Below are 15,078 nucleotides of genomic sequence, written 5' to 3' on the forward strand. Positions count from 1 at the left end.
TGTAATGATCTACTAATAATCGCTGTATCTTTTAAGTAGGAAGGTAAGCTAGTGAGGATTGTGGAAACCTGATTTGTGAAAATAAAGTTCACTATTATAAGATGTCATCATTTTGGACATCTGTTGTCGTTATGAGACCGCAACAGATTCTGCTTATTAAAATGGGATTTACATCTTCGTCATCAATTTCGTTTTTCTGTTCCGTCATAAAAGCACAATAACTAAATTTGTTAACACGGCGCCTGACGGACCATGCGAACGCATAATAGTCTGTCGGTTTCCGTCGTAGTGTCTTTCATTTTGACTGAACAATAGCGCTATTCTTCCTGTCAAATATGACGTAATCTGCGACTAAGGCACCGTCACCGATGTAAACTGAACTTCACGTTAGAGGGTGACTTTTTTTTTTTTTTTGATCCCCTAGTTTACAGAATGACTTCTCCCCAAGTGACACCATATATGCGGTCTCCGATTTTGCTCATGGCTGAAAAGGTTCATTAATATGCCCAAGTAGTCCAAATTCTGAAGCGGTTTGTTTTAGTTTCTATGCATTCTTCTTCCTCTTCAGTCTACAATTGGAGCAGATTGCATGTTCTGCACTGTTGATTTTCATACTGCAGATCTTAAACAACAATTTGTTTGCAGGCGGTGAACAGTCTAAAAACAGAATGTTTTCTTGAAACCTGTAAAGGTTCTGTAGTAATAAACAGCGCTGCTTGAATATTGTCATACAGCTGTTTATGAGATATGTAAAAGAAGAACTTGTCTATGTGTGTGCATGCGTGCGTGTGTATGGCTGCTCCCCCCCCCCCCCCCGCAGCATTTACATTCTTATATTGAAGAATGCTCACCAATCCAGGGTTCAAGACTCGATTTCATGATTGTTGAAAATCGACATTTCTTACACAAGGATCTAGGAGGAGTTGGTTGTTTGAGAAGCAAAACACAATTCTGTTTCAGGTTACGCAGCCTGACACCGCTTCGCACCGATCTGAGCGTGCACGTCTATATAATGGAGTCGCTGTTGTTCAGCCAATGACTATCTTCTGGATATTCCCTGCTAAAGCTGGCCATACACTAGAGATTTTGGATGATTGAAAAGGCAGGTTTAGACAATTTTCTGCTACTGTTGGTGCCTTTTCGTGACACGAACAAGTGTGAAGGATGCCAGCCGAAGACCGATATCTTTTTTTCGGTCATTGATTAGTGCAGCACTTGGATAGTCATTCATGCCAAATAACAGATCTGCATCCCATCAATAGAAGACCAGGCCACAGATCAAGACCGATATTGATTAGCCATTTGTCGTTTTAACCTATGACCAACTGAGAACGCCAAGTCGTTCAGAAAGCTGCTATCTGAAATCCCTATCATATGGCTAGCTTTAGTAGGGAATCTTATCGGGAGAGTTCCCGCCACTCATGAAAGACACAAATGGAGGTCACATGACGTAAGTGCATGTACATGAGATTTTATGCGAACCATGCACATTAGATGCTTGTTGGCCAAACGATTCGACCTCCCGATACATATTAAGAGGGAGAAAGCTAATTCCAGACACTGAAAGCGCTTTATCTCCCGGCATCTCCCCGGCATTCGTTTTCTTTTCTGCTGGGTCTGTTCTAGGCTTTAGTGATGTTTTTGTTCATAGTTGGGGGGAGGGGGCGCTTACTGAGGCCTAGTCCATGCACAGGCCCGATGGGGACGAGAAGTATCAGCAGTTCAGGACTGAAGCAGAATTGTAATAAGCTGAATCTGACTGCCCTGTTTAGGAGAATGGGCATGAAGTGCACTGCTTTGTCTTGGTAAGATATATAAGAACATATATTTTACTGTTAAACTGCTTCTCTAAACTCTTACTGTGCTAACAACATTCATTTTAGTTGAGCGCCTTTTGCTTTGTAACCAATGCTTTCCTTTTAAGCATGTTTCTTCAATCCGCCTTTGTTCATAAAGCCGAGGGCAGCTTTCCAGGCATTATCCATAGTGAATGGGTCTTTGTCATTATTTATTTTTTTCTCCCGAATACCAGAAATACTGTTGGATTTTCCAGGTCTGAGCTAATGTCTCAATCAGAACATGTAGAAATCTATATTTTCTTACAGACCGAAATCAATCAGAGGCTTCTTATTCCATAGCCGGGACTATCTCTCTTCTTTCAATAAATTTGGTCCTGAATTCTGGGCTTTGTGATCTGCTAGGTTTATATAAGCCAAACTGCTCATTCAAAAAGTCTTTCTTCATTTAGGCAATGTGTATTTAGCCTATTGTAAAAATAATATTTAGCATAATTAAGTTTTAGGTGGAATTTCTCTAAGGAAGTACACCACTGCCCCTTGACTTGCTCGTGGAGTGTAAAATCTATGATCTCATACATGGTATTTGATTTTTGTCACACCCGCTACTCTTAAAAGCTGAGGAATCACAATCTGACCCGCATTACCCAATGAATTGATGGCGGCATCATTGTGGTTTATAGATTTCTTTTTATGCGTCTATGAAAAATCTTTCTGAACAAGCAGGCTGGCCAAGTGAGGGAAAATGCATTTTAGTGCCACGTATGCTCAACCTCCATTTTTAGCAGTGACATTTTAATGATAGGAAGTCTGCAAAATTATTTGCCATCAATTGTGAAGGCAATAACAAGCCTTGGTGGTTTTTCACACTCTCTGTGTTAAGTGCTTTCAGAATGACAGCGTAAACTGTGTTAGAGAACTCCAAGGAAGTAAAACTGATTAAAATGTTCATGCTTGACTGCGGCTGATGGAATAGTTCATTTGGACTTTCCATACCTCCTGCAGCTCAAGCTGAAATATTAAAATTCAGTGGATTTAAATCTCTCTCCCCTCCGCTCGGGAGAAAAAAACATTACATTTTAATAGGTTTTAAACTCCTAATTCATTGGTTTGGAGCAGCACATATTAAATCTATTTAAATATTACTTAGGTGGTGACTTAAATGATTTTCTGCCTTTTTAAAACATTCTTTGTTCAAAATTACAGACTTTTTTTTTTTTTTTTTTTGAGTGTACTGGAAATAGAAAAAAAAAGGGATCGCTTTTCAAAGGTCTCTTCTTGCTTGCGAAATATGTATATGGATTTTTTTTTGTGTGTGTGTCTATTGACACAGAAACGCTTCCAAGATGCAGTAGATTGCCCTGATTTATTCAATGAATTCTCGGTAGCTACCACCTCCTGGACGAGAAATGCTTTTTTTTTTTTTTTTATAGCACAGTTTGCATATTTACATCCAATACATATACTATAAAAAGTAAATTCATACAAATGTATCATTTATGCGTCTGTAGATAATATAATCACGTGTTTTTAAAGTATACATTTTACACCCAAATATTATTGTGTATATACACTCCTCAACATTGAAATTGCAACACCAAGAAGGAAAAGTTTTGGTGTTGTGGAAATCACATCATTAATAGACATGTTTAATAATATGCAAATTATAAAAAAAAAATGGAAACCAAATGTTCCAAACATCTTGATTTATTGAGTATGAGCGCCACGTGCAGAACTACACGCACTTGCATGCCTTGGCATGCGATCAATAAGGCTATTAATGGTTGCCTGAGGAGTATTATGCCACGCTGAATACACTTGCGCACTCAAATCATCAGCTCCCTTTGCAATTGCCAACCAATAACGTTCCAGATGTGCTCGATGGGAGACGAGTCCGGAGATGCTGCAGGCCATGGTAGCGCGTTTAGACGACGCAGGCTGCTCACAGTGTCACAAGCATCATGACGTTCTCCTATTGAAAAACTGGCTTCTGAGCACTTTGGAGAAATGGCCGTACCACTCTTTCCACGACCAAATCAATGTAACGCTGAGCTGATAGCGTACCCGAAATGAAGACTAGAGGGGTCCGAGGTGGAACATTATGCCACCCCACACCATAATCCCGGGAGTAAGACCGGTGTGACAGTCCCTTGTGAAGGCTTCTTCATGGTGTTCCCCACGTGGTATTTTAGACCAATCTCCGGCTATCATTGCATCTAAGACAAAAACGGGACCCCATTGCTGTAAACGATAGACCTCCATTGCCATCTTGCTGTGCCCCATGATGGCCTTTGAGAGCAGTGGCGTGTGGTCACTGTAACACCTGTAGCTGGACATCTGGCTCGTAACCCAATGTCGTGCAAACGTTGTCTGATGATTTGTGTCGACACTGGTTGCCGCCCTAGGCTTTGGATGTGACGTCCAATTTCACTTGCAGTACAGAATGGATCACTACGCGCCATACTTCCAATCAGACGATCCGACTGCAGACGCTCGCCTCCGCACCTCTTGTTGTCCCGTTCATCGTTGCTCTTCCAACGACTGGGACACGCAACATTGAACAGTGCTGACATCTCGGCCTAGGCACGTAGCGATCTGTTAGCGATAATCCAAGGTCTCTCAGTTCAAGGATTCTGTCTCTCTCCGTTTGCGACAAGTGGCGATAACTGGCACATCAACGAACAGGAGGCATCGCACAATCGTCCCACACATGCTTGATCAAATTTTTTAGGTTTCATGTGGCTAAAACTTTGCATGCAATTTGGCTTTTATGCGCCTCTCACGTGCCACAGATTGGAGCTAGGTGCTTGAAAATTTGATAATTTGATTTTAGCGACACTTGCTACTTCCTCGATTTGCATAACCTTACGGCTTGCCCTTGGTGTTTGCAATTTCAATGTTGAGGAGTGTATTTTCTGGTTTCTGCGCATTTTACCACACTAACACAATTCCAACAGGAACGATAGTCTTGAAACAAAAATTGTATGTGTTGGCAATACCTCTCAACCTCAAATTGCGGCACATTTAAAGGGAAAGTAGCATGTGTTGTTTTTGCAGAGTTAGAGGCTCTGTCACCAGATAAGTGCCCTATCTCCTACGTAATTTGATCGGCGCTGTAATGTAGATAACAGCAGTGGTTTTTATTTTGAAAACCGATCATTTTTGAGCAATTTTAGATTTATGCTAATGAGTTTCTTAATGACCAACTGGGCGTGTTTTTACTTTTTACCATGTGGGCGTATCTGCATTACAGCGTCGATCAGATTATGTAGGCGATAGGGCATTTATAATTTGGTGACAGCCTCTTTAAAACCCAGATTTTTTTAGAAAATATTTGGATCTTTTTTTTTTTTTTTTCTGATCTATTTTATATACACTTTTTTTTTTTTTTTTTTTATTCTATTTTCTGTACATGTTTATGGGGGCAGCCATCTTGTCTGAGTTGCTGTTAACATCATTTAGAGAGATGCTTTACATCCTCCGCATGGACCATAGGAACCTGTGGAAAGGAGGGGACCTATTGACTTTTATGGGAGTTTTCTAGGCATGTTCTGTGACCTGTGCAGAGGTCATTGACAGCTCACCTCCTATCCCTTCCTGTACAATCACCTATTCTCAATGGTGGATCCTGTTTTATCTATATATAGGTGTTACCTTTCATTGTAATCCTGCCTGATAATAGGATGACTGCTGAGAAGTAATCTCTACAGAACAGGAAGTGTCTGTCTATTGTGAGGCTCGGGGGCCAGAGTGAAAACTGTAAGTTTCAAGATAATTTTTCAGTATAGAGAATGACACAGAAAAAAAAAAACTAATAAAAAAAAAATAGGTAATTTTTTTGATGATTCATTCCATTTAAGCCCCCTCTGAAAGCGCCCCTAAAACTACCTAGAAATGCGCCTTTTACGAAAATCTGTATAAGCTCTGCCTCTTTACTGTCCTGTGAAAAATAGGACTGACCGAAGGTATGGTATCGCCCATAGAACCTTTTATTTTTTAAACTGTGATCTGATTGGTAACTATGAGACTTTGGGTTCATCTTAAAGCTCAGCTGAGCCCTCTGCATATTCGGCTGTGATCGACGCCCCCTGTTAGGCTCACATAGCATGTCTATGAGCCCATCTTCAGCCTAACAAGGAGCACAGCTGAAGGGGCAGGATGCTCTGCTGAGTGCTTTTGCACCTTTGTATCAGCGACGGTGGGTATCTTATATCAAAAGTTTTGGAAAGCAGTTATGCATTCACAGTATTCAAGATAGTAAATACATAGTATTTGGATTTTATAACCTTTATTAATATATTTAATGTGTACCTATCTGCCAAAAAAATATCCTCCTCCTAATGCTGGCCATAAACATAAGTCGGCAGACATTTCCAATTTTGTTCATTTCTGCTGACCACTGACTTGCTCCAGCCCCAGAGAGAGGTGTGTGTGTCCGTGTGTCCGTGTGTCCGTTTGTCCGAACAATTAGTTGGCCACGTTGCGGCTGTATATAGGATATAGTGCAGGCATAAATTTTGTATCTAAAGGGGGTTTTACACAGGACAATTATCAGGCAGACTAACGTTCATATAACGTTCATATGCCGATAATTGCCCTGTGTAAACGGGAACGACCAGCAGACGAACGTGCAAGCGCTGGATCATCTGCTGCTCGTATCGGTTTAAAAAAGTAAAAGATTATCGTTGTCGGCATGATAATAATGGATGGGGATGAGCGTTCGGAGTAACGACCGCTCGTCCCCATCCATAGCTGCATGTGACAGGAGCAAACGAGCACCAATCAACCATGTCGCTGGCTTCTGTAAATGAACATTTTCTATCTACCTGGTGCTTTGTAAGAGCTGTGTTGCATTTTGTGTTCTTTTATTTTTGTGTACTTTTGTTATCCACAGTAAATTGTTCCTTTCTATCCAGAAATTGTTACGTTTCTTTGACTCCCATTTACGTATTGTTGTACTTACCTGCAAAGTGTTAATAGAAATAACAAGCGGTGATTACGAAACGTTTTGAGGCATGGATAGATGGACACCTGATAGATCGGATCATTTGTCAGAACCAAAGACCTTACTTGATTCTTCTAATCCTCATTCTGTTTATGTATTGGGTGGATGGGCATTAGAAATATTGCCAGCTTTATTGTCTGAGCCATGGTTTCTGTCTGTAGCAATGTACTTAATGAGATTTCTGTACCAACACATCTCATAATAAAATACAGAATTTTATTAGTAAATGATATTAATATACAACTTTAGAAGATGAAAGTTGAACAAAATGCCCTCACACTGTGGACTGGTATCGCATAGCAAACATTGATATACTATAATAGAATATTAAATTGTCCTGTACATGGCACAAATCGATAACGCACCAATTGAATTCATTTCTAAGTAAATGGCCAGAAACTACTAAAAAGAGCCCTTAATAGCCCAATAAGGAGGCTGACAATAACTGAAGTTTATACCATGCTTTACCACTCTATTAATATCAAACCGGGACTCCTAGGTATAGCCCTACAATAGGTGAAGGCAAAAGTAGTAGCCGGTGTGTACCTGGTAATCCTATCTGTGACGTACGGTACGATAGACAGATATGATCTGTAACGCAAAATAAATAGCAAGAGCATAGTGCCCACTACATGCCTAAAAATGATAACCGTGTGGTGCAGCCCCAACAATCGTTTTGCGTGTGCTTTGCCAGGTGGCATGATTTAAAACATTTTTTTTTTTTGTAGAGTATATATGGAATTAAGAAGTTTTGTCTCATGGTGTCTACTGTTATTGGTATGCCGTAGATATTTATTGGTTTCATATTCAGGAGACTTCTGTAGAATCTCATTACTTAATGGTGTTTACCTGCGTCCCTCCTGTGGCCAGTCAGGGAAATTGGTTTTCTGCCTGAACACTCCTATTTTTTGTATTACTTACTGGTTTCTGCTATCACTTTGTTCCAGTCTTCTAAATGATTCTGTTTACATCATCGTCTTATTTATTTATTTTTTTTCCTTTTCCTCTGTTCGGTCAAGATTTCATGTCCGTCTGGAAAGAGTAGATTGATAGAAAAATAACATTGTGTTCTAGAGCTTTTAATGAAGGCCCAAAATAAATAAAAACAAGGCTCCCTATCCTGCTGATGGGTGATCTAAGAGGCGACCATCAGTGGGTTGAAAAATGTGGCTGTCTTAGAATACACCAATAGATAAAGAAATCCTCTTCTTCGCCACACGCTGTACATATATTTGTCAGTCGTTCCTTGTTAGGGCTTCCAACAAGGAAATGATTGTTTGCTTGTTGCGTTTCAGGCATGTCATTGTGCTAGGTGTCATGTGTCAGTGTGTGATGGCCTTCAGATGAAAACAAAGGCTAGCTGTGTTCTAGCTGACCTGCAGCAACACGTATTGTCATGAAGGAAAGTGTTAATTAACATTTCCAGTAATGTCTTGTGCCTGCTAGTCACGTCTGACTACTCGCTGTATGGAATCACTGAAGACTAAATGGAGAAATGTTTTATTGTCCATATCTCGCAGTAATTAAAGGAGTTCAAATCTCTTCACACCTCTGGTACAACCCTTTGTGGCTATTAGATGCGCTGTAAAAATCGCACGTAAGAAAAATAAAAATAAAGTTACACTTACTCCCAGATTTCCCTGCTTCTGCTCCAGTCTAGCCTCCCTGGATGACATTGCAGGCCATGTAACCGCTGTAGCGTCACATGGCCTGCAACGTCATCCCGGGAGGCCGTACTATGCGACAAGAAGACGGAGGGGGGGGGGGGGTTAAGTATGAAAAAAAAATTCCGGCGCCCCTTTGCAGCGGGAAAAACATCACAATGTGGTGCAATTTTCCGGATGGACTTCCCTGCGGTGTTCAGATTGGATACACTGTGCAGCTTAACGCAGTGTATCCGCACTGAATACATATGTGTGTTCCCGCCCTTAAAAGGCTCCACAGACGATAAGCTGATCAGTGTGCGCCACTGCTGGGACGCCTGGCGATCAGCTGTAATCTGCGGGGGCACCCGACAAAGTTACATTTCCCTGCAGCTCCTCCGCAGGGGAACTTAATCATTACATCATTCTCCTTTTAAGTCAATGGCCAGTCTATGTACTGCATGGACACGTCAAATACTATACAGCAAGAAATACTCTATGTTGCCACTCTCCTATCTGGCTAATAGACTTGAGTCCTGAACGGGGTTAATGCTGCTCAATTAACTCAGCGTTTCCTAATAGGTTATTTTGAAAATGGGTTTTCTAAACCAGACAACCCCTTTTTAAATATGGAGACTATTTGCTCTCATTAGTATTATTACCGGTGTAATATGCAGTACTTACACCTAGATGTAAGCGGAAAGCTACTTGACCAACTTTTTAATGTTAAGAGTTTGTATGGTCCAAAAAATATATAATATAGGGTTAAAAAAAAAATACTCTCCATGTAAAGTGAAATCACAATAGTCCAGAACCTGTACCGAAGCATCTGGCGGGCAACATTGTGGCGTTGCGTGGTCACGGTACTCGATGGCTTCTAATATTTGATGCATTTATATGCTGTATTTTTACTCCTATTACAAAAGAAAGCACGTTTTGCATTCATGTATTTCATCTATTCCATATTTACATGCCTGTGTTGTAAGAGTCATGGTATGTGCATAATTCTACAAAATCCAGTATATACTGGTGGTTTCTGATTTGGAAACGTGAGGCGGTATTGGCTGAGGTCAAGCACTCCCAATTGTAACCTCTCCAGGGCTTTCTGTATGTGTTGCCAGTGTGCTGGTAAAAATGACTTTAAACTCTTGTCAGCACGGTTACTGGTGCATGCATCACAGTCCTACTCAAATAAACCTGTCACAACACCGAGTCAGCAGCAAGAGAAGAGTACAAGGGCAGGCCTCTAGCTTTTCATTCGAGCATCACTAAACGTGCACAGAGTGCCCAATTATTTCAGCATTATTGAGCAAGCCTACAGGAGAACCCATGCCTTGCTACATTAGATTTTCTTTAGTAATTTGCTCAAGTACCGCTGAGGACACTTAAAGAGCTTAAAACGGTGGCTGCAACCAGTTCCCTTTCTGAGTTGTTAATTCAGGTTTTTGCTTTCAAATTAACTCTCTCTGCATGCTGTGCAACAGGACCAGATCTGCTCCGCACTCATTTTCTCAATTTGGAGGTTTCCTTTTTATTTTTCCATTCCTATGATCTGAAATGTATATATTTGAGAACTTTACAGATTACCATTCTGTTCAATTTTTTACCCCGTCATTCACCTTCAAATCAAGCTTTACCTTCCTTGTAAAAAGATGTCTGGAATAATTTTGCTGTCATATACAATCCATGTCATGTAGAACAGGTAGGGTGCTGATGGATCTGTCTTGCACACTGTCCAAGCTAGAATCAAAGGTAGAATAGCATTATCTAAATTGTATATGGAGAAATATGTAATAGGGTAATGTCCTGATATGAATAGGATCAGTCTGAGCTTTAGGGCTTATTCAGACGAACGGGATATATGTCAGTGCTACGCGTGAAAATCACTCAGCCGCGCATCATACAGTGCTGACACACGGAGCTGTCAAGTGCCTTTTGCACACGCAAACGCACACGCTCGTGTGAATCCGGCCTTAGATGCCTCAATCTATCTATAAGATCCCTTCATAGTGCTTTATTACTCCACACACTAAATTTGCCCTTAAAGTCAGTAAGAAAGGTGGAAGGGGTTTGTGCCACAAGGGAGAGGCAAAATATGCCTCTCGCCTGATTTGCTAAGAAGTATCATCTGACCAACAAAACCACAGCAATCACGGAGTTGGACTAGCCCCATCCATATAGTATATAGACGGCCATTTTTTTTTATACTACTATTTTTCCCTTCCGCAACGAGTTTTTAGTTTTTTTTAAATAATAAAAAAAATATATATATATATAATGTATATGTGTTGCACCATAGCAGTTTCGAGATGGACATCCTATGTAGATTCAATGTACCTGACGAATTCCAAAAGTGTCGTCCCCCCTTCTTTTTTTTTTTTTTTTTTTTCTCCACTATGGGTGACTTATGCAACTATATGGCATACAGTTCAATATGTCAGAGGCATCCAGCAAGAGTTTTTCCCAACGGATTCCTCTAACGTGATGAACAGAGCCTTACAAGGTGACTTAAAATGTGCCTCAGGTTAAAAAAAGTTACAGAATCTCCTCAACATCTTCCAATAACATGCAGGAGAAATCTAAAAGTATTTAGAGCGGTTAATGTTTGGACGTTTTCGACATATCATACCGAGGCCTTTGTTAGATTTAGGAGCCTGGACTTGCGGGTCTGTGACTGACCCAGCAAATGTCAGTACTGCCTGCTGTGTAATATTCTATTAATGAAAAGCAGTGCTGTAAATCTTTTCTTGTGACGCATTGTCATTGATTTATATAATCTTCTCTTCCACTGGCAATATTTATGTTTTTGTTTTATGTCATTTACTTTTTTTCATTAAATTGAGCAAGTTCAAGATCTATGTTTACTTTCTCACAGCAGCAACAACTCCAAGCTCAGCATCTATCTCACGGCCATGGTCTCCCGGTGCCTCTAACTCCGCATCCTTCTGGCCTGCAACCTCCTACCATCCCGCCCATCAGTAGCAGTGCTGGATTACTGGCCCTTTCTAGTGCCCTCTCCGGACAGTCTCATATTCCAATCAAGGATGAAAAAAAGCATCACGACAGTGACCATCAAAGAGGTCAGGAAGAAACAAAAGATAAATGTCATGTCTTCATGTGTTTACTGGTTCTATTATTCTATGACTAACTTTTTTATTTTTTATTTTTTTTCTTTGTACTGTGGCATTTTCCTGAATGATCTCCTTGCAGACAGAGATTCCATAAAGGTAAGATTTGTTTAACATTTGTGTTTCTCCTTGAGATCAGGAATCTGTTATATTAATAAATTGATCTAACACTGATGTGTAGTTGAGGTCATTATCTGTGGGCAGCCTTTAGGTTTGACTGATTTTGCTGCTTTTTTAGCTTTGCTCAATTAGGTATGGGCTTAGATTGGTGACTGCAGCTTGGCACCATTGTGAGCAATTCTCCCCCAGTTTCATCATAGACTTAGACTGCTGTGAAGTCCCTATGCTTTACACTGCATCTCTGCTTGTTAATATTGGGTATGAAAACGCCAGTCTAACTCAAGCTCACCAGAGTCCGTGCATAAAGAGCTGATTTCCATTATAGGAAAAATATGCTGATTATAAACTTCAAACCACGGCAGTAAGAAGATTATCAGGTAATTGAAGTAGCCTCACTAAGGGTAGCCAGATGTTTTGTGCAGCACTTGCCATATGAGGTGTTACAGGGAATTGCAGTGTTTTTTTTGTGTTGCGGTCTTTGACCGCATGGCTTTTACACATGAAGCCCAAAAACGCATAGCAAAACCGTGGCGATTTCTGGTTAAAACCGTGTGCGGTTTAGTATCGTGGTTCTTGCCTGCGTTGCACACTACCGCTGCACGGCCACAATGTGTTCGGGTAACCTTACAATACCACAACATGAATGCCATGTGAGTTGTAGAACTACATTCTGGCTTGCCTATTATTGGATACAGGCTATTTTACAACCGATTGTATGGCTGTTGCATTTACAGCTCACTTTCAGGGAATGCCTTCTAGCCCTACAAACGTTATTATTGATTTGATAAAGGCAAAATTGTGATATCTAGATTGGGTCAATGCACCTTCAAGATAGCAGGTCTTGTGGGGTGTTCCTGGTATGCAGTGGTTAGTACCTGCCAAAAGGTGGTTTAAGGAAGGACAACCGGTGAATGGGCGACAAGGTCATGGGCACCTAAGCCAAATTGATGCGTGTGGGGAGCGAACGCTAGCCCATCTTATTCGATCCCACAGAAAAGCTACTGTGGTAAAATTTACTAAAAAAATGAATGCTGGCTATGATAGGTGTCAAAACACAGTGAATTGCAGCTTGCTGTGTATGGGGCTGCGTAGCCGCAGACTGATAAATTATCACGCTGACCCCTGTCCCCCACCAAAAGCGCCTACAATGGGCAAGTGAGCATCAGTACTGCACCATGGGGCAATAGAAGAAGGAGCGCTGGTCTTATGAATCTGATTTCTTTTAAACGGCCGGGTGCGTGTGCGTCGCTTACCTGGGGAAGAGATGGCAGCAGTTTGCACTATGAGAAGAAGGCAAGTTAGCGGAAGCAGTGTGATGCTCTGGCAAATGTTCTGCTGTGAAACCTTAGTTCCTGGCATTCATGTGGATGTTACTTTGACACGTTCCACCTACCTAAACATTGTTGCAGGCAGAGTGTACCCCTACATGCCAATCGTCAAAAATGAAGAGAAAGTGAAGCAGCACTCAGAAAAAAATAGATTTGTTTATCCAAAATCCACTACAACGTTTCACCTTCTCTATGAAGGCATTTTCAAGCTCTTCATTTTTGACGTTCGGTATACAAGGAGAGGTCACTCCTTTGTTTGAAGCATAGCACCGGCCTAATTAGGCATATAACCACAGTGCTGCTCCAATCCTCTGTTTTTTGGCCCCTTCATGCCAACGGTATTCCCTAATAGCAGTGGCCTTTTACAGCAGGATAATGCCCCCCTGCCACACTGCAAAAATTGTCCAGGAATGGTTTGAGGAACATGACAAAGAGTTTAAGGTGTTGACTTGGCCTACAAATTCCCCAGATCCCAATCTGATTTGAGCCTCTGTGGGATGTCCTGAAAATCGAATCCCATCCATGAAGTCCCCACCTCACAACTTACAGGACTTCATGGATCTGCTACTAATGTCTTGGTGCCAGATCCCACAGGACACCCTCAGAGGTCTTGTGGAGTCAATGTCTCGATGGCTCAGAGCGGTTTTGGCAACACAAGGGGGACCTACACAATTTTGGGCAGGTGCTTTTAAAGAGAACCTTTCACCTCCCCATACATGTGCAGCATGTAATGGGGAGGGCTGCACAAACCCTGGGGCACTTTAAAAAAAAAAAATTCTACCCTCCTCCGTTATTTAGATATCGGTGCCATTTATATTTGGCTCCCGATATTTAAATAGCCCCCTAAACTGTCAATGGGGCCTGTACTGGCAAGGGTGCCAGTTCGGCAGAAGACTGATCTTGAAAGCTGAAGAGTGCGAGTGTGCGTGCTCTCTCCTCTATCCTCGCTCTTGCTGTAAGGCTGGATTCACACGAGCGTGTGCTTTTTGCGCACGCAAAAAACGCAGCGTTTTGCCTGCGCAAAGGGCACTTAACAGCTCCGTGTGGCCTCAGCATATGATGCGCGGCTGCGTGCTTTTCCCGCTACCGCCATCATTATGACACTCCATTTGGATGTTTGTAAACAGAAAAGCACGTGGTGCTTTTCTGTTTTCATTCTTCGTTTTCACAGCTGTTGCGCGAATCACACTGGTCGCACGGAAGTACTTCCGTGTGACATGTGTGGTTTTCACGCACCCATTGACTTCAATGGGTGCGTGATGTGCTAAAAATGCTCAAAGAACGGACATGTTGTGACTTTTGCGCAGCGGACTAACGCTGCGTAAAAATCACGCACATGTCTGCACGGCCCCATAGACTAATATAGGTCCGTACAACGCGCATGAAAATCACACGCGTTGCACAGACATATTTCCCGTTCGTCTGAATAAGCCCTAACACTGTCCATATCTGATTGGACAGTGTCACAGCCATGGTAACACGCCCCATTGACCGTTCAGGGGTTATTTAAATATTGGGCGCCAAATAGAACGACTCTGATATCTAAATAACGGAGGAGGGTAGAATTTTTTTTAAAAGTGCCCCAGGGTTTGTGCAGCCCTCCCCATTACATGCTGCACATGTATGGGGAGGTGAAAGGTTCTCGCTAATGTTATGGCTGAATGGTGTTTTGTATAAATTCAGGTTTACTATACTCGCACTTTAGGGAATTGTATAGCATGTAGCAATTACCTACTATGTTACTATCAGAAGTGCTTTCTTTAGCAGCAGGGCTGTGCCAATAATGCAGAGGGGCAAATTGAAATTCCATGTAGTCTTCCCATAGGATTGCTACAGACTAAGGCCCTGTTCACATGAAGTATTTTGCTTTCAAAATTCCTTCAGGAATTTCGGGGCAGATTTTGACCTGCCAGCGCATTTTTTGCTGCAGTCATTTTCTGCCACGGCCTTTGAGGATCGCGGACAAAAAAAACACAGCGAAGAACTCTTTTTCTGCCTCCCATTGATTTTAATGGGAGGTCAGAAGCGGAACTGCGGCAATAAACGGCATGCCACGTT

General features: G+C 41.6%; 1 protein-coding gene across 6 annotated transcripts in view; it reads left to right on the plus strand.

Moving 5' to 3' along the window:
- LOC142652695 (transducin-like enhancer protein 4) overlaps window positions 1–15,078 on the plus strand; it is a 110,763-nt gene that overhangs the window by 39,042 nt on the left and 56,643 nt on the right. For 4 of the 6 annotated variants that reach the window (XM_075828366.1, XM_075828379.1, XM_075828392.1 and 1 more), the window contains 2 exons: window positions 11,320–11,524; window positions 11,655–11,671. In XM_075828366.1, the coding sequence (XP_075684481.1) occupies window positions 11,320–11,524; window positions 11,655–11,671 (222 nt within the window). The remainder of the gene's footprint in view (window positions 1–11,319; window positions 11,525–11,654; window positions 11,672–15,078) is intronic. The other 2 variants (XM_075828374.1, XM_075828385.1) reach the window with 1 other exon arrangement.

This window comes from Rhinoderma darwinii, chromosome 1, assembly GCF_050947455.1.
Source record: "Rhinoderma darwinii isolate aRhiDar2 chromosome 1, aRhiDar2.hap1, whole genome shotgun sequence".
Classification (NCBI taxonomy): domain Eukaryota; kingdom Metazoa; phylum Chordata; class Amphibia; order Anura; family Rhinodermatidae; genus Rhinoderma; species Rhinoderma darwinii.